The sequence below is a fragment of the Meles meles genome, chromosome 4 (genome assembly GCF_922984935.1).
Source record: "Meles meles chromosome 4, mMelMel3.1 paternal haplotype, whole genome shotgun sequence".
Lineage (NCBI taxonomy): Eukaryota > Metazoa > Chordata > Mammalia > Carnivora > Mustelidae > Meles > Meles meles.
Window position 1 is genome coordinate 9,479,911 of NC_060069.1, and position 23,526 is coordinate 9,503,436.

The 23,526-nt window shown below is 41.5% G+C and overlaps 1 protein-coding gene across 2 annotated transcripts in view; it reads left to right on the plus strand.

Annotated features, from left to right (window-relative positions):
* Positions 1 to 23,526, plus strand: part of CPNE4 (copine 4) — a 505,564-nt gene that overhangs the window by 339,657 nt on the left and 142,381 nt on the right. For both annotated transcript variants that reach the window (XM_046001314.1, XM_046001315.1), the window contains exon 4: positions 22,229 to 22,300. In XM_046001314.1, coding sequence (XP_045857270.1) covers positions 22,229 to 22,300 — 72 coding nt within the window. The remainder of the gene's footprint in view (positions 1 to 22,228; positions 22,301 to 23,526) is intronic.

Consider the following 23,526-nt stretch of genomic DNA (forward strand, 5'->3'; position numbering starts at 1 on the left):
AGGACCCCTTTCAATATTTCCTGTAGAGCTGGTTTGGTGTTTGCAAATTCTTTCAATTTTTGTTTGTCCTGGAAGATTTTTATCTCTCCTTCTATTTTCAATGATAGCCTAGCTGGATAGAGTATTCTTGGCTGCATGTTTTTCTCGTTGAGTGCTCTGAATATATCATGCCAGCTCTTCCTGGCCTGCCAGGTCTCTGTGGATAAGTCTGCTGCCAATCTAATATTTTTACCATTGTATGTTACAGACTTCTTTTCTCGGGCTGCTTTCAGGATTTTCTCTTTGTCACTAAGACTTGTAAATTTTACTATTAGGTGACGGGGTGTGGACTTATTCTTGTTGACTTTGAGGGGGGTACTCTGCATCTCCTGGATTTTGATGCTTGTTCCCTTTGTCATATTAGGGAAATTCTCTCCAATGATTCTCTCCAATAGACCTTCTGCTCCCTTCTCTGTTTCTTCTTCTTCTGGAATCCCAATTATTCTAATGTTGTTTCGTCTTATGGTGTCACTTATCTCTCGAATTCTCCCCTCATGGTCCAGTAGCTCTTTGTCCCTCTTTTGTTCGGCTTCTTTATTCTCTGTCATTTGGTCTTCTATATCACTAATTCTTTCTTCTGCCTCATTGATCCTAGCAGTGAGAGCCTCCATTTTTGATTGCACCTCATTAATAGCTTTTTTGATTTCAACTTGGTTAGATTTTAGTTCTTTAATTTCTCCAGAAAGGGCTTTAATATCTCCAGAGAGGGTTTCTCTAATATCTTCCATGCCTTTTTCGAGCCTGGCTAGAATGTTCAGAATCATCATTCTGAACTCTTGATCTGACATATTACCAATGTCTGTGTTGATTAGGTCCCTAGCCTTCAGTACTGTCTCTTGTTCTTTTGTTTGTGGTGATTTTTTCCGCCTTGTCATTTTGTCCAGATAAGAGGATATGAAGGAGCAAATAAACTACTAAAATGGTGGCAAAGACCCCAGAAAAATGCGCTGTAACCAAATCAGAAGAGACCCCTAATTGTGGGGGGGAGAAAGGGGATAAAAACAGGTTCTGGAAAAAAAAAAGAAAAAAATTTAAAAAATAAAACAAATAAAGAAAAAATATAAAAAAGAAAGAAAAAATATATATATTTAGATAAACTAGTCAAAAAAACGTTAAAAAAGAAAAGGGTAAAAGTTTTAAAAAATTTCGCAGAAGAAGAAAAAAGAAAAAAGAAAAAAAATTGAAAAAAGAAAAAAAAAATTGAAGTAGCCGCAAGACTAAAGAATCATGGGGAGAAAGCCATGAGTTCCGTGCTTTGCTTTCTCCTCCTCTGGAATTGCTCTGCTGTCTTAGGAATTGAACCTACTTTCCTCGATAGATGAACTTCGTCCTGGCTGGATATTTTGTTGATCTTCTGGGTGAGGGGCCTGTTGTAGTGACTCTCAAGTGTCTTTGCCCGAGGCGGGATTGCACCGCCCTTACCGGCGGCCGGACTAAGTAATCGGCTCGGGTTCGCTTTTGGGAGCTTCTGTTCCCTGAACGCTTTCCGTAGAGTTCCGGAGGACGGGAATGAAAATGGCGGCCTCCCAGTCCCTGGCCCGGAGGAGCCGAGAGCCCGGGGCCCCACTCCTCAGTGCGCCCCTAGAGGACAGCACCCAATCACTCCCGTATCCCCGGCCTCTAGCCACGCTCCGAGCTCACCCAGCCCGCGACCAGTTCAAGGTAACCCCGAGCTGAGAGTTCAGTCCTCGGCTCTGTCTCTGCAGCCGGCTTCTCCGTTCTAACACCTGCAAGCTCTGACACCCCTGATCCTTCTGTGACCCTGCGGGGCCTGGGGCCACGCTGGCCCCGTGTGGGCTTCACCCCGGTTTAGCCCCTGGAGCAATGTCCCTCAGTGGAACAGACTTTTAAAAGTCCTGATTTTGTGCTCCGTTGCTCCGCCGCTTGCCGGGAGCCGGCCCCTCCCCCCGTGGTCTATCTTCCCGTCGTTTTAGATTCACTTCTCCGCCAGTCCTACCTTTCAGAAAGTGGTTGATTTTCTGTTTCTAGAGTTGCTGTTCTTCTTCTCTTCGCTCTCCCGTTGGATTTGTAGGTGTTTGCAATGTTTAGATAAGCTATCGAGCTGATCTCCTGCTACCTGATGTAGTCTCAGCCTGCTACTTCTCCGCCATCTTGACTCCTCCCTGGAATTTACATTCTTGATGAAGAAAATCTTTACTCCCCTCCACTGAGTATAATTTAATGGACGTATTAACCAGGTTGTTGGGTCCATTCCTGACACAGGTGAATGTTAGGATTACATCAACCACAGTGGCCCCTGAGAGGATTGGCAGACCACAAGCTGCAGTGGTCAATGGGAATTTGGTCTCAGGTGGGTTGAACCCAATTAGTTGACACTAGGGGTATGACAATGCCCAGGGCGCGATCCAAACTCAATTTAATGCTCACATTGAGATTCCACAGTTTGGTATTTTGTTGCATAACATCTAATATCCTCATGGCATAAAATTGATGGCCCAGGGAAGTCAAATTTACACATTACAGCAGGCAACTCATTTCCCTTCTTCTTCTCACATGAAAAGCTTTCCCTAACTTTGGAGAATTACTGCAAGCAGAAGCCACATGAGTGATAAATGAGGTCATAAATACCATCACTTCAGCTACTATGGACTGACTGAGAAGTCCCTGAAAGTGGTCTCTCCATGCTGGTGGTCTGTTCTGTGTAGGCAGATGGGATTCATATAGGGTGATCGTGGGTGAGCAAGCCCTCAGTTCTCCAAGGAAAATAAAATTAATTATTGTGTTTTTTATTGCTGTCTTTGTCAGGCAAGTCATCTCCTTAAATTCAGATCCTAGGAAAATCCCTCTGGTTTCTCTGGAGTCTTCCTTTTGTACCTTTAATTCTCCATCCCGGATCTGCCACCAACTTTTTGTGTCATATTGGGCAGTTTGCTTAGCCTCTCGGTGATACGGTGACCTCATCTATAAAAGGAAGGTTTTGTATTATTGATTGATCTCTAAATTCCTTCCAGTTCTAACAGTCAGTGATTCTTATCCATCTCTTTCCTCCCCTTGTCTCTGAAAGTAAGCATTCCTTCCTGCATTCTCCTCTCTCTTCAGGAGTCTCTGTCCCCTTCCCCTGCCTCCCTTCTCACATCATCTGTTAGCATGAAGTGTTCCCCTCATGCTAAAATCAAAGATGTCATTCAGCCGCAGATTGTGTTCCTACCCAGGTGCCCTGCAGGAAACCACCTCCTCCTGTCTACTTAATTTCAGAGATACTTTTTAAAAGATACAGCTAGTGGTAATTAAAGTTGTCCTGTGTTTATGAATCCTTTTCCACATATCGACAGTAATCTCATACCTCTACTGGCTCCAAATGAGTAAGGGGAGAAGAACAAGAGATCTGGAACCGACTAAGAATTTTTAAGAACTGGTGTGTCACTGCTGGAAGCAACTCTAGGTGCTTGTCCTGGTCTCAACTCTTTAAGCCAGGTCGGTGTGAGGTGCTCAGCCCCCAGCCCACCCCACCAGTTTCCCCTGGGCCTGTTTCCCCATACAGGGAGCCACATAAGCCAAGCAAGTTGAAGACAGCCCCCTGGGACCTCTACCACAGCACCCTCTCTCGCTTGTTTCCAGCCAACTTTCTTTCCAGTCCTTTTTGCTTCCAGCTCAGAACCATTGACCTACAAAAATCCAAGCTGAACTCTGCCTCCATGGTGTTTACAGTGCTCTTCCCTACCACCGGCCCCGCCTTTCTCCTGTAAAATCCATCTTGCTGTACTGTCTTCCTTACCAGCACCTTAAGTGCCTTAAATAAAAATGTCCTGTACTTGTCTCTGTTAAGCCCGAGTTTTTGCGTCTCAGAGACCACCAAGGAGCCAAGCACCGATGCAATCACACCAGGGTTTATTTGACACGCTTAAGCTTGGGCCCAAGTATACCCTACACAGAGGAGTAGGGACTTGGACCCCGAGGTGACATGCTTAAGCTTGGGCCCAAGTATACCTGACACAGCGGAGTAGGGACTTGGACCCCGAACCAGATTACAGTTAGAGTTTTTAAAGGCAGAGTAGGGGTGGACTCGGCAGTGGGTGAGGACAAAGGGGGTTATGGATGATGTAAGTCTCTAAGGAATTTGGAAGCAGGTCTCTAGGACCTTGAGGGGCTAGCTGTTGTCTGGGGAAAAGGTTATTCATTACCAATAATAAAAATCTTCTCCTGAGACCCTTTGGATGTGTATCAGTGGGTCATATGCTTGGGAATGATCGCTGACACTATCTTGGAGGTTTAGGATAAAGTTTCACATTTCTCCTATCAAGTGTCCTTGTTAGTGAGATTTAGGTTAGGAGAAATTTAGCTTTATTTAGGGCTTGAGGAACTGTTATTTGCCTCTGGAAATTGTGCTATTGTTAAGATAGCTTCTTTGTTGTAAATCTCTGGGACATTTGTAAACCGAGGGAGACTCCTGCCTTACAGGATTGTGATCTTTGCAAGTTAACTATTTGCTTTTCCCCCAGGACAGCCAGGGGTGGCCGAGGAATGTCACACAGACTACTGAGGGGAGGGGAGCGGGTGGAGAGAGGGTGCAAGGTGCCAGCCTTTGCTTTGCCAAGATGGCTGTACTTATGCTAAAGCTAAACCTGAGGTGGGATGGCCTTAATTTTCTCCGCCTCCACAGTCTCAGCCCTGAAGCATGAGACACTGTAGCACATGAACTGCATTATCAATATGCCAAACAGCCAATTTGCTGAAGTCAACTTACCAAAAATCTGATTCACCAAACAATACACAGCCCCCAAATTTTTCAGTAAATATTTTTATTTACTGAAACTGCGGTCTTCAAAGTAGTTATATTTTTTAAAGATTTTATTTATTTATTTGACAGAGAGAGATCACAAGTAGGCAGAGAGGCAGGCAGAGAGAGAGGGGGAAGCAGGCTCCCCGCCAAGCAGAAAGCCCGATGCGGACTCGATCCCAGGACCCTGAGATCATGTCCTGAGCTGAAGGCAGAGTCCCAACCCACTGAGCCACCCAGGTGCCCTAAAATAGTTATAAAGTGTGCTACAATTATTTTAAAACTTGTGAGGATTTCTGCCTTTTTTATTTTCCATTTAGGCTGCTTATGAAATTTAGTTACTGATTATCACAAACTTTTCTGAATATCAAATGTGACCATAAGAAGATCAAATTCTCTCTTGTCTTCTCTGCCGAAGGTGAGAAAAAAATATGGTACTAGCTCTTAAAGTACCCATTTCTTCCCAGGCCAAACCACTAGGAAAATATATTTTTAAATGACAGTGATGATGACAGGGAGATGGGATTATGAGTGATTTTTAGTGTCACCTTCACATTTTTTCTATATTTTCTAAAAGGAATATATATCACCTCTATAATCAGAAAAAAATTGCAATAAATATTAGTAAAAACATCAGAATAAGGCCTGTTTACTGACTCCAGAGGACTCACATTCATGAGGGGAATATGACCCATAAGTAAAATATAGATCAGCTGCTGAAGAACTTTAGGATGTATAAGGAATTCTACTTCGGGAAGTATGAGGGCAAGGTTTGGGGGCAAGGAATTTGCTAGGGCTGTGTTCTCTGTCAGGTTTTTGAGAGAGCATCCTGTAGGTGTTGTGGGTAAAACCTTCGCACCCCCACTCCTTTGCCCAGGGAGGAAGATTGGCTTAGGTAATCTGCTTCTGATGTTTTGTAATACCATTTCTGATTGTAGAAGAGACCGTGGAGGGCTTGGAGCACTAATAAGGAATAAGCTAAGGATGCATCTTTGGAACTACCAAGAGGTTCTGAGACTCTGCCAAAGCCTAGAATCTCCAGTTCAAGTCTAATTTGGGAAAGAGAATATTTTTATTTTGAATTAACCTGATAAAATTTAGCGGGAGAAGAAACAGTAACTGCTTGGCTTACAGAATCATTCCCAGGAGTCTTGGTTTCAGATTCAAGGACAAAATGAGACTGGTAGGAATTCATTAACTTTGTTTTGGACGGAATGTGAGCCTTTGGGTTTCTCCATACACAAGGACAGGGCAGGTGAGGCCCTGAGTGTGCATTCCTGTGCTTCACCCACCCTTCCTTAGCATCTGCCCATAGGAGGCTGAGGTCAGCACATATTTCCAAACCAGTTATTAGAAACAAGGGAGTAGAATTCCTCCAAACCTCTCTCTCCCCAGTGAGAATCAAACCAAAAAAAAAAAAAAAAAAAAAAAACCCAAAAAACAAAAAACTAGTATTACAATAAATTGCAGTTGGAACTCTGGTAGAATCAGAGAAGCTTGAAATGGGGAGGAAAACAAACCTAGTGTTGAGTCTCCCCCCATCAGAGGGGACACAGCCCTCCGGTGCTCCTAGCCTCTGCCTAACTACTTCTGAGGAGGGGGAGAGCCTCCTTCTGTCTCAGGTATCCTGATAACCTTAGGGTAACCTATGACTGCATTGCCCCAGGCCATTCCAGTTTTTATCTAGTGTCATGATTTAAATATTAACACTGTCCCCTTTCATTTTCAGAAGTGTGCCTGTTTAGGCAATCGAGTTTATCATCCCTTTGTGATAGTAAATCACTTTGCAACTGCTGAGCAGCTGTGTGCCTTGGCCAGCCTTCAATACTTGCCTGGTTTTTTGTTTTTGTTTTTTTTTAAGTAGGCGCCATGCCCAGTGAGGATCCCAGCACAGGGCTCGAACTCATGATCCTGAGATTGAAACCTAAGCTGACATTTACTAAGTGCCAGTCACGTGGCAGGCATTTCCGAGCTGGGTGCTGTTGACATTAGTGCCTTCGTCAGTACTGCTATCATCACGTGGCCAAGATTACCTGCACATCCTGAGGGGCAAAGTCAAAATGCAAACAACAGGCATTTGGATTCACATTCAGACTGCTCTGCAGTTGCTCCCAGACCCCTAAGCTACACTCCCTCTGGGCTTCCATTTGGCAAACTCAGGAAGAAGATCCATATCCCTTTACAGATCTCGGGTATCTTTTTGCTGGCTTTCTCATAAGTGGTCAGTTGCAAGGAGGAGACTGATATTCTGGGGGCCTTGTTATATCCCAGCTATCGTGTTATGTGAGGCCAGGATCTTCCCCACTTAATAGATCAAGAACAAGGCTAGAAGAGCTCAACTAATTCATCCAAAATCATGCTGACAGAAAGTTGTAAAGCTAAGATTCACACCTGAGTTGATCTGATTTAGTACTTGCTTTCCCATTATACTACATTGCCTATCACACTGCATTCAATTTCTACAACCCTTTGCAGATTGGAAAATGTGGAGTAGCAATTCTCCCTAAATGCTATCACCATAAGACAGCTAACCAAGTTCAGGAAGGAAGAAGCCTTCTTCACAAGGTGAAGAATTGACTCCTGTGTCCAACCGGTCTTTTTCTCCCAGCTCAGGAAGACCTGTGACATCCATTTGCAAATAGATACTCCACTCATGAGTATTTATCTGAAATACTCCTGGACCAAAGGGTCTGAGCAACTTGTAGTGTTTAGGCCTCATTGTTCCCTTGGCATGGACCTATTGTTCATACACCAGATTTAAATATCTGGTATGTATTCATTCATGTGTTCGTTCATTCATTCATTCATTTATTCATTTATTCATTCAATGAATAATGCACTTAATACTAGCAGTGATCATTTAAAAGCTTATATACACTTATTCCCTCATCCAGATAATTGTGTATGAATTTATTCTTTCATTTACTGGGCACTCACGGCATGCCAGATACTCTTCTAGACTCTAGGGCATCACTTGTGAATAAAGGGGACAAAGCCTGATTCTCATGGAGCTTATCTATTCCTTCATAATATAATAACAGACAATGATAATGCTATGAAGGAAAACCCAATAGGATAAGGAATAGAGAGTGGTAGCAAGGGGATGAGTGCTAATTCAGATAGGAGAGTCAGAGAGGGCGCTTTCTGAGCAGAGACCAGAATGATGGATGGGTACACACCATGTCAAGAAATCCAGCCAGTGTTTCAGGCTGAGAGCAGACCAACTGTTCTTACATAGTACTCCCAGACCTTATGCTGACAACTTTGCACGCATTATCTCATTTAATCCTCAAAAAGCCCTGAGAGGAAAGTGTCATTATTTCCTCATTTTCTGTGAATGTCCTGAAGCTTGAAATAACTTGCTCAAGTGTACAGCGTCTTTAACCCAGGCTTCCTGACTCCTAGACAACATCCCCACTGCAACTGCTGAGCAGCTGTGTGCCTTAGCCAGCCTTCAATACTTGCCTGCCTTTTTTTTTTTTTTCTTTTAAGTAGGCGCCATGCCCAGTGAGGATCCCAGCACAGGGCTTGAACTCATGATCCTGAGATTGAAACCTAAGCTGAGACCAAGAGTTGAACTCAACCGACTGAGCCACCCGGGTGCCCTTGCCTGCACTTTTAATGCAAGATTGAGAGAATAACAAATCCAAAAGAAACACCTGCAAAGCCTGCGGCATCCCTCTGATTTTTTTAAAGACTTTATTTATTTATTTATTTGACACAGAGAGACACAGTGAGAGAGGGAACACAAGCAGGGGGAGTGAGAGAGGGAGAAGCAGGCTGGTTCTGGTCCTTTGTAATGGTTTTGATTACAGAGGAGACCTAAGAGCATTTGGCGCACTACTAACCAGCAAGTTAAGGATACCCGTGGGTCCACACGAGTTTAAATATTTATGGCCCCAGGTGCACCAGATATTGAACTATGACAACTTCTAGAGGCTTTTGCTTCTAAGACCCTCCCTCAGCTCTGTTGCAGCGTCCACATCTCTGGCTCCTCCTCCAGACATGCAACAACTTTTTCCATGCCATATCCTTGTAAACCAAGCAAGAGGGTGCCTGAGTGGTTCAGTCAGTTAAGTGTCTGCCTTTGGCTCAAGTCATGATCCCAGGGTTCTGGGTTCAAGTTCTGCATCAGGCTCCCCGCTCAACAGGGAGTTGGCTTCTCCCTCTCTATCCTTTCATCTTGCTCATGATCTCTCTCTCTCCCAAATAAATAATTTTTTTTAAAAAGCAAGATTTTTCATCCCTCCACCCCATTATTTGTAGGGAATGGCTTCATTGTACAAGCCATTTTTGAAACTATTCAGAAATACACAAAAATAATAAAATCATCCTTCATTGCAACATTCAGAGATAACTAGTAAACATTCTGGTGCATATTCTTCCAGATTTTTTTTTTCTATGTATGCACAAACATACAGTTCTTTTTTTTAAAATAATCATTTGGTCATTTATACATGCTTTTGTTGCTTGTTTTTTCCTCATAAAAATATACCATGGACATCTTTCCATGTTAATGTATGTACTTCTTCATTATCTATTTTAAGGGCTGCACAGTGTTCCATGATAGCAAAAATCATGTAAGGTGTCCCATATGGTGAGCATTAAGACTGTTTCTGGTTTTCCACAATTAAAAACAACACCTGAGTGAGCATTGTATTATATATATCTTCATGCCCTCTGATACTGATTTTTTTAGAATAAATTAACAGTGAAATATTCAGGCACACATTTTAAGGTCCTTAATACAAACCACCACATACGTGTGTAGAAACATGATAGCAACTGCCACTGTCCCATATAGCCCACAAAGGTATTCTTTTTCCTTGCACCCTCTGTAGCACTTCCCACTTTTAATCTTGTTCCTTTTGAAGCTTCTAACAGCGCAGGGAAAAGAAGACCACTGCCCTAAACTGGATGTCACCCTCTATAGAGGCTCCCTAGCCCTATCCCGTGCAGGGAGGCCACAGAGGAGTGTGACCCCTCAGCTCCCTCATGCTCCTGGAGGTGGGGCCCCTGCAGGGTTTGTCCACAGGCTACAGGTAGAATGAGGAAAGGAGACATTGCCCTGAGTCTCAGCCTGGGAAGGTTGCCTCACTCTCAGACTACATCCTTTCTCTCCTTCATAGATCCCCCAGCAGCTCCTGCCCTCCCATTCCTCATCCACACATAGAAGACTCCCAGTTCAGGCCTCTCCTCTGAGCCTCAGACTCACGTACTCAACCATATCTAGATAATAATTCCACTCAGATGACTCACAAATGTCTCAGACTGCACAGCTTCAACCAAGCTCACCATCTCCTCTTGCTCTCCCTGCCTATCCCCTCTACTTGCCCCTCCACTGTGCTCCACTCAGGGAATGGCTGCTCCAATCTCCCAGATGGGGAGGCCCCAAACCTGGGAGCCTTCCCTTGTGCCGCTCACGCTCTGTGCCCCACAGCCTTCCCATCAGTCAATCACAAAGCCCCATCAATTCAATGTGTTAAATATCTTTATTATCCACACCCTTCTCTACTGCCAGGACCCCTCTCTAAGCCAATCAATGGCAGTAATTATCTCAATGTGAGGACTGATAGGGTAGGAGAGAAAAGAGGAGGAAGAAACATTTCCTAAGCATCAGTACTAGCCTGATGCTGACAGGTTGTTAAGACTCGTGATGTACATGGTAAACCAGTGGAGTAGACAATATCACCATTTTACACAAAGGAAAACTGAGGCTCAGAGAGGTTAACATATCTGGTCCCACACCAGACTCAGCATTCAGAGACTCATGTGTGATTATATGGCAAAAACGAAGCTAGGGGACAGTTGAGTGGCTCCCGCAGTGGTTAAAAGGAAATTCCCTCCATGGTAAGCTCTTTGAGGGCAAGAAGTGAGTATGAATCACTTTGCATATCTGGTGAGGTTGAGCACAGGGCCTACTTCTGTCATTTATGCGAGGCAGAAAATTGTAGCAGTTAAGGTAATGGAACTGGACTGACTAGATTCAAATCCCAGCTCTGCAGCTTCCTGGCTCTGGGACCTTGAGCAAGTTACCTAGCCTCTCTGTACTGGGCTAAATGGACCCCCCAAAAGATATGTCTACATCCTAATATATATAATATATATATTAATAATCCATAACCTGTGAATGTGAACTTGTTTAGACAAAGAGTCTTTGCAGATCTAATTAAGTGAAGGATCTCAAGGTGAAGAGATCATCGTGGATTATCCAGGTGGGCCCTAAATCCAATAACAAGTGTCCTTATAAAAGACCTCCAGAGGAGAGACATAGATGGCGAAGGAGAGCGCCACATGAAGGAATGGAGTCAAATAGCCACAGGTTAAGGAACAATGGCAGGTACCAGAAGCTGAAGGAGACAACTTTGGAAATCTCCCTTAGAGCCTTCAGAGGGAGTAGGGCCCTGTAGACAGCTTGATTTCAAACTTCTGCCCTCCAGAATCAGGAGATAATACATTTCTGTTGTTTTTCACCACCAAGGTTGTGATAATTTGTTATAGCCGCACTAGCAAATGAATACTCTCTATACTCAGTGTTCTCATCCACAAATAGGCATATGATAATACTTCATAAGGCTGTCATGAGAATTAAGTCAATACACATAAGGCAATTTAGAGCAGTAGCTGACACATCCTAAGTACTCTTGGAGTAGTATTCATTGTGACTCTTTATGGTGGTGTGACCTTAGCTATCTTTGATCCTCTGGTTCCTTCACCTGTTGAATGGTAATAAACATACTCTATCAGCCTCAAAGTTGGAATTTGCTTCTTTATCTTAAAATGGTCAAAGATTTCTCTGACCCTCTTCTGTCCTTTGAATTACCAATTTGATTATGAGCCTCACTGAAGAGAAGTCACAGACCACCAAAAGGTGGTGGTTGAAAAGGTGCCTTGTACCCTTGGCCTGACGAAATGCTCTACCCGGGGCACTGGGCTGCTTGGAGAAGGCAGTTCTTCCTCTTTCTCCTGATTGCCATGTTATAGGGTTGGGAGCTGGGGAGGGTGGCCTCTGAGTCAGGTCATTTGGGATGAGGGGGAGGCCTAACGACTGTCATCAGAGGCAAAGGTGGATAATTAATACTCAAGCAGTTGTCAAATCCCTCTCTGAAACACTCTCCAATCCATCCTTTGCTAATGAAGTCAGAGAAAGGATAAAGCCTGTAATTACACTTGAAGTAATTAGAACCCTGCTTAATAGAAAGCTTAAAGACAGGAAGCCCAAACCAGTAGATCGCCCATTGCTCCTGTCACTCTGAATCATTCTCCCCAGAGGGTTCATTTTGTAGATCTCCACCGGGGAAGCAAGGATTGTACTGAATTTACATAAAATGTGTGCACACACACATGTCCCATGTCCTCTCCCCTGAATGGCTGAGAAAGCTTCAGCATATACTTTTCTTAGTTCCTACAGCTTTACCTGTTAATGAGAGTCTAATCAGCAGGATAGATTAATTTAAAAGCCCTTTTCCATAAATCGTTAAAATCTGATCATATTGTACTAAAATTGCCCACATTCAATTCTCACTTTCTAGCTCAGTGCTTCTCAACTTTAATGTGCATGCAAATCACATGACGATCTTATTGAAATTCTGATTCTGATTCAGTAGGCCTGGGGTGGGCCCTGAGATTCTGCATTTCTGACAGATTCTCAGGCCATGCTGCTGTTGGTGCTGCTGGAGGGAGCCAGAGAGGATAAGTTAGGGAGGACACCCATGAGGAGCAAAGAAAAGTTCTTCTATGTCCCACAGGTGACCAATTTCCTCCTACAGACAACTACTGAAAACTTCTAATGTGGATCTTGAAAAAATGAATAAAATTTGCCAACTGAAGAGAGAAGGTGTGAGTCATCCTGGGCAAAGGGAATAGTGTAAGGAAAAGTGTACTTCTTAAAGTATGCTTTTAAAAATACTCTTTAAAATCTTTTTAAAGCTCCCCTCTATTATTCAGTGCACAGGAGAAGCCAAAGATCTCAGGAGTTACGCTGTGTTCGGACAAGATTGTGGGTCCTTTAGGTCAGCAGTGGGAGCAAGGCAACAAGGAAATGGAGGGAAAGCGACAAGAGAATGCTCTTCTAGCATAATCTATATCTCGAGCAGGTCTGATTTCTACCGGGGATAGCAGTATTGCCTAGAAGTCCTGGGAGGGAAGCGGAAAGGTAAGAATTTCCCTAAAATCAGTCATCACTGAGGCATCATTGTGTCCTTTCCTGGACTTTGAACCTGATCATGGTCTAATTCAGTCTATTAGTTCCCTGTGTTTACAGTTACAAATTATCGCAACATTGTGGCTTAAAATAACACATTTATTCTCTCACAGTTTTAGGGGGCAAAAGTCTGAAATCAAGGTGTCAGCAGGGCCATGCTCTTTCTGAAGGGAGGGGAAAATTCATCCCTTGCCTCTCTTAACCTCTGGGGGCTGCCAGCATCTCTTAGCTGTGGCCACATCACTCCAAACGTCCAGTGCCTTCATATTGCTCTGCTCCATCTTCACACTTTCTTCTCTTCTGAGTGTGTGTTATCCTATTCCCTAACCCCTGGATTCTCTCTTATAAGGACACGGGGATTGCATTTAGGGTTCATCCAAATAATCCAGGATAATCTCCTCATTTTAAGATCTTTAACTTAGTTACAACTGCAAAGACTTTTTTTCCATATAAGGTAATATACAGAGGTTTTAGGCATTAAGATATGAATATCTTGGGGGGGGGGGGTCATTTTTTAGCCTACCGTAAACCAACATTTCCAAAGCACCTAGTGTCAGTGCAAAGCCCCCAAGGGCCTAGTCTCTCTAAATTAAAGGTCTTCTTTCTGTCTTCATACTCACCCTGCTCCTCATACTCATTTATGCCCATCTGACCTATAGTGCTCTCCCCTTCGAGGATAATCCCTCCCACTTTGTCTATTCAGTTCTCTTCCCAAAGCTTTCAGATTGGAAGCAGTTTCTTCAGAAATGCCTTCCCTGACCTCCTGGCCCAGGCCCGTCTTCCTTCATGGATTGATTTTGCTTCTCCTGTTGGAGAAGTTGGAATTTGACATGTGTATTTTGTGGCAATTTCTGGGAGGGCAGTGCCCCTGCCTGCCTTGTGTCTTCACTATATTTTCAATGCCCAGCACATAATATTCAATACATATGTATTCAATGAAGTAATGAATCCCGGCTTCAATTCTTATAAGGTATGTGTATTAGCTTGTTAAGGCTGCCATAAAAGAATACCACAGACTGGTGGCTTAAACAACAGATATTTATTTTATCATAATTCTGGTGACTAGAATTCCAATATCAAGGTGACAGCAGGGTTGGTGTGTGGTGAAGCCTCTTCTGCTGACTTGCAGACAGCTGTGCTCACTATGTCCTCACATAGCCTTTCTTCTGAGTACATATGCAGAGAGAGAAAACTCTCTGATTTTTCCTCCTCTTCTTATAAGGACACTAGTGATATAGGATTGGGGCACACCCCCTAAATGAGGGGGGCCTCCACCCTCATTTAACCTTAATAACCTCCACCCTCTTTTAACCTTAAGTCCCTACCTCCATGTACAAGTACTTTGTGGTTTAGGGCTTGAACATATGAATTTGGGGAGGACAGAGTTTAGTCCATAATGTTATGTGACCTTAAATAAACTCTGTATTTTCTCCAAGCCTTGCCTCTCTCATTCCAGTTGCTTGCGGGGAAGAAAGAGTGTTGATCATTAAATGACAGCAAAGAAATGAGCTATGTGAATCACTCAGCACATTATCTGGCACAGAGAAAAAGGTTTAGGTGTTTTTCCCAGAAGCAAAACCTGGAGAGCAAGTGAATTTGAGAGGTGAAGGAAAAACCGAAAAGGGAGTGGAGAAGTAAGATGGGAAAGGCAAAGTAGCCAATAAAATAAAGGGTGCATTGTCTAATAAATCAACACTTGAACAACTAGAGCTTCATCCCACAGAGGAAACTTGGGTGCCTATGTAGACCAAATACCACAGAGTCACCCCCATCCCTGGGGCAAAAAAGTGGGGGATTTCTGTACCAAAGTCCATCAGTCATTGGTTGATGTTCACTGCCAAGGGTATTAATCCTCACTTTCAGCCCACTGCACCTTATACAATAGGCAGGCATACCAGAAAAAAATCTTTAGGTAATGAGATGCCAAGGCCAGTGGTTGGAAGCCCTGCCAGCTCTGCGGTGGTAAAGCCTGAGGAGATCTGGGCATGTGTTCCTCTCTCTGCTACAGTGAGCCATCAGGAAATCTTGTTTGTTCTCTGTAGTGGTGGTCATAGTAATTGCTAGTTTGCAAAACTGGAGATGCTCCTTGACAAAAGGTTCTGGGGCCAAACAAGTGTAAGGAATGCTTCTAACATGATTGTACTCAGGGAGACTCACAAATAAAGCTCTGTTGATGTCCTGCAGTTGAGCTATGAGACTTTTTCTGATCCTTTGATTTCCAGACTTATTTCCACAGTTTTTTTCATACACTATGGACTTACCTTTTAAGAAATAAAAATTCTCTGATACATGCTTTGGGGGTAATCAATTCTGATTCAGACCAGAGATGTGACTGTCAAATATTGTAAAGAAGTTTCTCGTCTGCTTACTACGATAGCCTCAGAACAGTGCCTGGCACAGAGAAGTTGCTCGATCAATGATTTCTGTTACAACAAAGTCTTACAAAATTTCAAAAAAATAATCTGAAGACATTTTCTGTAAAGCAGTCTCACGAAAAATGATTGTCTGGTCTCCAGAAGAATTGTTTTGAAAGACTTTGAAAGAAAGTTTAGCTAAATGTATACTTGTTGAAATATTTGCCAAAGCATTTTTTTTATTCTCCTGACTTCTTTGCCTTCATCCAAATGAAACAGTGGACTTTCCTGAAAGATGAGGACCCATACTGTTAGAATATCCACTTCAAAGGAAAGAAGTGCTTCTTCCCCTGATCCATCTGTAAATACAGATCATGCATGGCATTGATTTCCTTATGGTCCAACTTTGCTAAAAAAGAGTGGTTCAACTTCTATTTTCCTCCCCCTATACTTCATCATTTTTTGAATGGTAAGGATTGCAGTTATGGACCCCACTATGGGATAGAAAAGAATCAAATTAGAGGACTTCTATCTTATGGTCTAAAATGAGTCTTTGGTAGGCGACATATAGATGGGTCTTGTTTTTTATCCATTCTGTCACCATATGTCTTTTGACTGGTGTGTTTAGTCCATTTACATTCAAAGTAATTATTGATATATATGAACTTATTGCCTTTTTATTACTTGTTTTATGGTTGTTTCTGAAGATTTACTCTGATCCTTTTTCGTCTTTCTCTCTTTCATGTTTTGCTGATTTTCTTTAGTGAAATACTTGAATTTCTTTCTTTGTTCTTTGAATATTTATTAGTGGTTTTTGATATATGGCTACCATTATGTTTGTGTATAATCTCTTCCGCAAATAGCAGTCTATATTAGGTTGATGGTTATTTAAGTTTGAACCCATTCTTTCTCCTATCCTCCCACATTTTATGTTATGTTTATTTATACATGTTACTATGTTTTTTGTCCTTTTTTGTGAGTTCCTTGACTGATTTGTTTTACAGAAATATTCATTTTACTGCTTTTGTGTTTCCTACCTTCATACTGACACTTTTTTTTTTCTCCTTTCCACTCAAAGTGTCCCCTTCAATGTTTATTACAGGGCTAATTTAATGTTCATGAATTCTTTAGTTTTTGTTTTTCTGGGAAACTATCTCTCTTTCTATTCTGAATGACAGTCTTTAATGGATAGAGTATTCTTGGCTGCAGATTTTCCCATTCAGCACTTTGAATATGCCACTCTCTTCTGGCTTGCAAAGTTTCTGTTGAAAAATATCCCACTAACCCTATAGGTTTCCCTTGTAAGTTATGGATTTCTTTGGTGTTGCTGCTTTTAAATTTTTTTCTTTATCACTACATGTTGTAAATTTAATTACAATATGTCTTGGTGGGGTTCTGCTTTTGTTTTTTTGTTTTTGTTTTTGTTGTTGTTTTGTTTTTGTTTTTGTTTTTGTATTTCTTGGTAGGAGTTCTCTGTGCTTCTTGAATCTGGATATCTGTTTTCTTCCCCAGATTAGGGACGTTTTCAACTATTGTTTCTCCAAATAAATTTTCTGGCCCCTTTTCTCTATCTTCCTCTTCTGGGACTCCTAGAATACGAATGTGATTACATTTGATGGAATCACTGAGTTCTCTAAATCTGTTCTCATTTTGTATAATTCTTTTATCTCTCTTTTCTTTAGTTTGATTACTTTCCATTACTCTGTCTTCTAGGTCACTAATTCATTCTTCTAATTCTTCCATCCTGCTCTTCATTCCATCAAGCATGTTTCTCATTTCGTTCATTGAGCCTTTATCTCTGCTATGTTATTCCTCACCTCTGTGTTAAGCATCTCACTCATGTCTTCCACTCTTTTATTAAGTCCAGCAAGTAATCCTTATGATCATTGCTTTAAATTCTCTAGCGGGCATATTACTTAAGTTAGAGGACTTCTAACAAGTGTATCCACTTGCGAGACAGAGCTGACTGAGTTTTTGCTGTTGTTGTTGTTGCTGCTGCTGGTGGTGGTTTTGTTTTGTTTTGTTTTGTTTTTGCCTCAAATGTCCTCTGACAAGACATAAGTCCTTCCTGAGCCTGATGCAGTTGCTTCAGCTCCAAAAAAGCCTACATGAGAAGTGAGATTTGCAACAAATAGCCTTTTCTCTATGGATCGCTGACCCCGCTGGCCATCCCCACCACTTTTGCCCAACAGTCCTAAGAATGGAAACATCATTGTTTATTGATCTTTATTACAATGAAACTCTAATTATTACTTGAAACTCTAATTATTACTCATTTTTTGGGAGCTGAGATGGAGGTCTGCAGGGCTGTAAAATAAGTTTGTTTGATTGCCTGCTTGATTAGCCATTTGTATACCCAAATGCCCACTTGTTAAGCAGGACTGTTTCTGGGGAGATTGCTTATCTTCCTAGCATTAGTAAAAGGCAGGAGCATGGAACATAATAGCATTCTTTTCACACCCCACAAATGTGAATGTTAGCATTTCTATATAAAAGTGAGGAAAGAGAATATGATCATCCAACATCTTGTAAGTTAAGTCTCCCTTGGTCTTGCTTGAAGAATGAATATGTGGATCTTGGAAGACACAGTCTGTAAAGACATTGTACCCATACCCACACCAGTAATCCAGTGAGTGGCTTTTTACAACACTGAGAGGATGGTTGGGGTCATTTGGAGCCATAGAGTTAGGACACCAATGTGGATGAAACAATGACAATGGAAAATAGTATCTCTGAGGCCAAATTTACTTGGGAAACAAGATATGTTGCCTTTCTTTAGTTAGATTTTGGCCTGGATGCTGCTTACCAGTGACCCTTGTTTTGACTTTGATTCATGTGTTTTCCCTATTCCTCCTTGCTGAAAATGCCCTGGAGAGAAACTATAAAATCTTCCTTTTGTCTTTGCTGTCTGTTTCTTGTGTTTCCTCTATGTTTTGGTTCATCTCAAGTTCAAGAATGATGTCTATATTTTTCTAGGAAACGGTAGCTTTTCTAAAACCTTTTATAATCTGTGAATGCGGAGGGAGAGGGGATAATGATTCTGACTACAGGAGAAGAACCACTTGAACCTTCTTAATGAACAGGGTGGGAAACATAAGCAACTTATTTATTTATTTATTTGGAAAAATTTTTTTATTAACATATAATGTATTATTTGTTTCAGGGGTATAGTTCTGTAATTCATCATTTTTATACAATTCACAGTGCTCACCATAGCACATACCCTCCCTAATGTCCATCACCCAGGCACCCCATCCGTCCCACCCCCCTTCACTCCAGCAACCCTGTTTGTTCCCTGAGTTTAAGAGTCTCTTATGGTTTGTCTCCCTCTCTGGTTTCATCTTGTTTCATTTTTCCCTCCCTTCCTCTATGATCCTCATCTCAAATTCCTCATATCAGTGAGATCATACGATAATTGTCTTTCTCTGATTGACTTCTTTCACTTAGCATAATACCCTCTATTTCCATCTATGTCATTGCAAGTGGCAAGATTTTGGGGGGGGAGGGGGTTGATGGCTACATAGTATTACATTGTGTGTGTGTGTGTGTGTGTACACACACACACACACACACACACACACACATCACATCTTCTTTATCCATTCATCTGTTGATAGACATCTAGGCTCTTTCCATAGTTAGGCTATTGTGGACATTGCTGCTATAAACATTGGGGTGTACATGCCCCTTTAAATCACTACATTTATATCTTTGGGGTAAATACCCAGTATTGCAATTCCTGGGTCATAGGGTAGCTCTATTTTTAACTTTTTGAGGAACCTCCATACTGTTTTCTGGAGTGGCTGCACCAGCTTGCATCCCATCAACAGTGTAGGAGGGTCCCCCTTTCTCCACATCCTCGCCAACTTCTGTCATTTCCTGACTTGTTAATTTTAGCCGTTTTGACTGGTGTGAGGTGGTATCTCACTGCAGTTTTGATTTGTAGGAAATACGAGTAATTTAGATTTAGACATAACTATAGGAAAGAATGCCAATTCCTTTACCATCTGAAATTTTTTTCATATCATTTTATTGATAACCAGCTGTGAATAAAACAAAAACAAAAACAACCATGCTCTTAATCATTATGCTACAGTGCCCTTAACCAAAGCCAGTGTCTTTGGATTACTCCATTCTTGAGGTTTAACATGATCGTTTCTTTTCAGTCTTCTTCATGTTTACATATTGAGGGTTAAACACAAAAACATAAGATCCAGGATTTAAAAGCAAGCACATAGAGTGAAAATCCAGCAGTGAAAATTTTCTGAATCTGTTTTTTGAGTTCACATACCAGTCAAATGTACCTAGAGATCAGTTTCTGGAGTCAGACCCATGTTCAAATTTATGCCACTTCCTCTTAGCCTTGTGGCTTTGGAAGGGTTGCTTAAACTCTGTATCCTATTTTTATCATCTGTAAAAGGAAATTCACAATACCAAATTTATGGGGAAATAAAATTAGAAATAAAGGGACCACTAAAATAACAACTTTACTTCATTTCTCATTTCCTTCAGATTCTATTCTCTCTACCTCATTTTATAGCCAAACTTATTGAAATAATTGTCTTCATGTATTTGCTCAGTTTCCTTCCCTCTTTCTCTCTTCTTCAATCTGCTCCAATCTGCTTTCTGCCCCAAATCTAAATACATGTTCTTTGCTCTCCCAAATTCATGTCCTCTTCCAGTGTCCCTTATCTCAATGAATCGCACAACCATCTAATCCAATAATGCATTTATCATTTATCATACCACCCTCTTTCTTCATTTTTAATCCATTTCCAAATTCCTCCTCTTCTCTCCATTTCCAGCACCACCACCATCTCTTGCCGAGACTATTGCAGAAGATTCTGAAGTGGTCTTCTCTCATCCACCCCACCACCTATCCATTTATTGTTCTCACCACAGCCAATGTATCTCTTTTGTGAGGCGTTATTTTGATTTATTTGACCATTTGGTTAATGCCTATCTCTGCTGCAGAATGTAAGTTCCATGAGGTCATATATTGTAACTGACTTTGCTTACCATTCTATTCTTAGTGGCTAATACTGAGGCTGGAACAATGAAGGCTAAGTAAATATTTGGGGAATGTGTACTCCTAACTGGGAGTTCCCATTGCTGTCATTATCATCATCATTTTCGTTGTCATTTTCATCATCCATCACCAGATGATTTCTTACAAAAATACTCTTCTCTTCAGATCATAGCCAGTTGAGCATCAAGTTCTTTAAAACTGCTTGGCCTAGGAAGGTTCTATGAACTTTTTGTATTTGACACAGCATAGTCATAGTATTTTCATTGCTCTAACACAGAGACAAACAGATATAAGGATGTCACAGAAAGGGTTTATCTCCCTGCTTTTAACAGTAATGTCCTTTCCTGTTCTGTAAATCAAATGTATATTGTTACCTATTGCTACATAAAAAATTACTCTAAAACTTGACAGCTTAAAAAAAAAAAAAGCATTTATGGAGTGCCTGGGTGGCTCAGTCATTAAGCATCTGCCTTCAGCTCAGGTTGGATCCCAGGGTACTGCGATCAAGCCATGCATCTGACTCCCTGCTCAGCAGGGAGTCTGCTTTTCTCTCTCCAACTCCTCCTGCTTCTGTGTCTGCTGTCACTGTCCCTCTGTCAAATAAATAAATAAAATCTTAAAAAAAAAACAAAAAAAACAAGAAACAGCATTTATGATCTCACCAAATTGGGGGAGAGTGTGGCTGTGTCCTCTGGATCAGGGTCTCTCACAAGGCTGCTCTGAAGGTACAGTTATTTCAAGACTTAGCTTGGAGGAGGACCTGATTCCAAGCTCATCCTGGGTCTGTTGACAGTCTTCTGGTTCTCACTGCCTGATGGCTGGAGACATCCATTCCTTGCCACCTGAGCTGTTCTATAGGGCTACTCACAGCATTGCAACTTGATTCCTTCAGCACAAAGGCTCTGAGGGAGAAGAATAAGATGATGATCATGAAGGAAGTCACATTCATTTTGTGACCTAATCTCAGAAGGGATACTCCACCACTTTTGTAGTATTCTGTTCATTAGAAGCCAGTTATTAGATCCATCCCACACTCAAGGAGAGAGAACAGCACAATGGCATGAATAGAACCATTGGGAACCATCTTAGATAGAAGCTGTCTACTGCAAGGTATGACTTTGTTCTCTCTCAGCAAGAGCACAGCTGTCATTGATTGTTTTAAGTCTTTTCTCCTTTGAGAATCATGAATTGCACATCCTTCAGGGCCCCTATGCCTTGCCATACGTTTCTTTCAAAAATGGGAAGGCAAAGGCAGGTGGGGCAAGTTCTGCTAAGAATAGCTCCCAATATAATAGTAACTTTAGTTGTCATTGCACGTTGTGCATTGACACTGAATCATGAAGAGGACCCCAATTACTCCTTTTCACTTGTCTGGGCATCAGTTTCCTAATGACTGACTTTATAGCTTCCTAATGAATATATTAAAAACAGAACTCTAGAGATTATAGATACAGAAGGTGTATACTTAGACCTTGGGTTTCCTTTCCTCCCTGTAGCCCACCCCTACTTTGCACAGAGGTTTTAGTGCTAATTTGAGATCATTCTGAAACTTTCTGTTTTATCATAATATACATATCCAACATTTTCCATCTAATTTTGTTGTAAATGCTTCAGATTAAGTTACCTCCTAATTGACTGACTTGTCTATAATTTCTCATGCCCTTACTCTCTTACATAATATGCTATAAGAAGAAAGAAGGAAATAACCTGTATTTAGGAGTTTCGTGGAAAAAAGCCTAGAAATAAACAGACATAGTTTATAATTTCAAGTAGAATTCTAAATACAGAATTTTGTAAAGAAAAAAATTAAAAAGTAGACCTACAATCATAACTAGTATCTCTACCTTTTATTTCCTTCTGTGCAGATTGTTTCCCAGAGAAAACTGTCTAAATCCTTGTTGAAGCATGGGAACACAGCAGGGAAATCCTCCATCACGGTAAGCCCTTCCTTAGCAGCCCTCTGTTCAGGTGCCCAGATGGAACAGCTGGTACAAACCTGGCAGTAGGAAGCAGGAGTTGGGAGTTGATGCCACAACTGCTTAGCTATCCAGATTACTCCTTTCCTCCTTGTTCCTTTTTTCTTCTTTTTCCGTTTTGCCAATATAATTTTGACCCTTCTACCCCTAGGAGAAAGAGATAGACAAAGTATTTGAAAGTGAGGCCATTCATTTCTACTAAGCACTAAGTTTTACTAAGTTTCAGTGGAGGGCAAAGATGGAGTTGTCAAGAACATTAAGAATATGGAATTGTTGGGGCGCCTGGATGGCTCAATGGGTTAAAGCCTCTGCCTTTGGCCCAGGTCATGATCTCAGGGTCCTGGGATCAAGTCCCGCGTCAGGCTCTCTGCTTGGCAGGGAGCCTGCTTCCTCCTCTCTCTCTGCCTGCCTCTCTGCCTACTTGTAATTTCTCTCTGTCAAATGAAAAAAATAAAAAAAAAGAATATGGAATTGTCTTGGGTTTTCAAATCATCAAACTACCCATTCCTGCCTCTCATTTTTTCGAGAATTAAAAATCTGCTCTAAGAGCAATTAGTCCAAGGTTAGGTTTGTTTCCTAAGGACCAGAGAACTCAGCATTTTAAGTCTCCTCTTTAATATATTAGTTTGGAGTTATGTCATTGTATTTAGTAGCCACTACCCACATGTGATTATTTAAACTTAAATAAAATTATTCAAAATTAAATAAAAGAAAATACCCACACCTTACACTAGCCATATATCAAGTGTTCAGGAGTTATATGTGGCTATGAATGTGGGGAGGGAAACAGAGAATCAGATTCAGGAGGCACAGAAATCCCCCAACAACAAAACCCACTGAGGTCCACACCAAGACACCCAGTGATTAAGATAGCAAACACAGTGATAAAGAATTTTAAAGTTTGCAAGAGAAAACTAGGCAGTTACCTATAAAGGAAACTCCAGGAGGCTCTCAGCTGATTTTCCAGCAGAAACTTTGCAGGCCAGTAGAGAGTGGCACAAAACATTCAAAGTGCTAAAAGTGAAAAATTTACAGCCAAGAATACTCTATTCCAGTAAGGCTCTCTTTCAGAATAGGAAAACAAAGAGTTTCCCAGACAAACAAAAATTAAAAGAATTCATGACCACTAAACCAGCCTTACAAGGAATCTTAAGGGGGACCTTGTGAATAGAAAACAAATACCACAA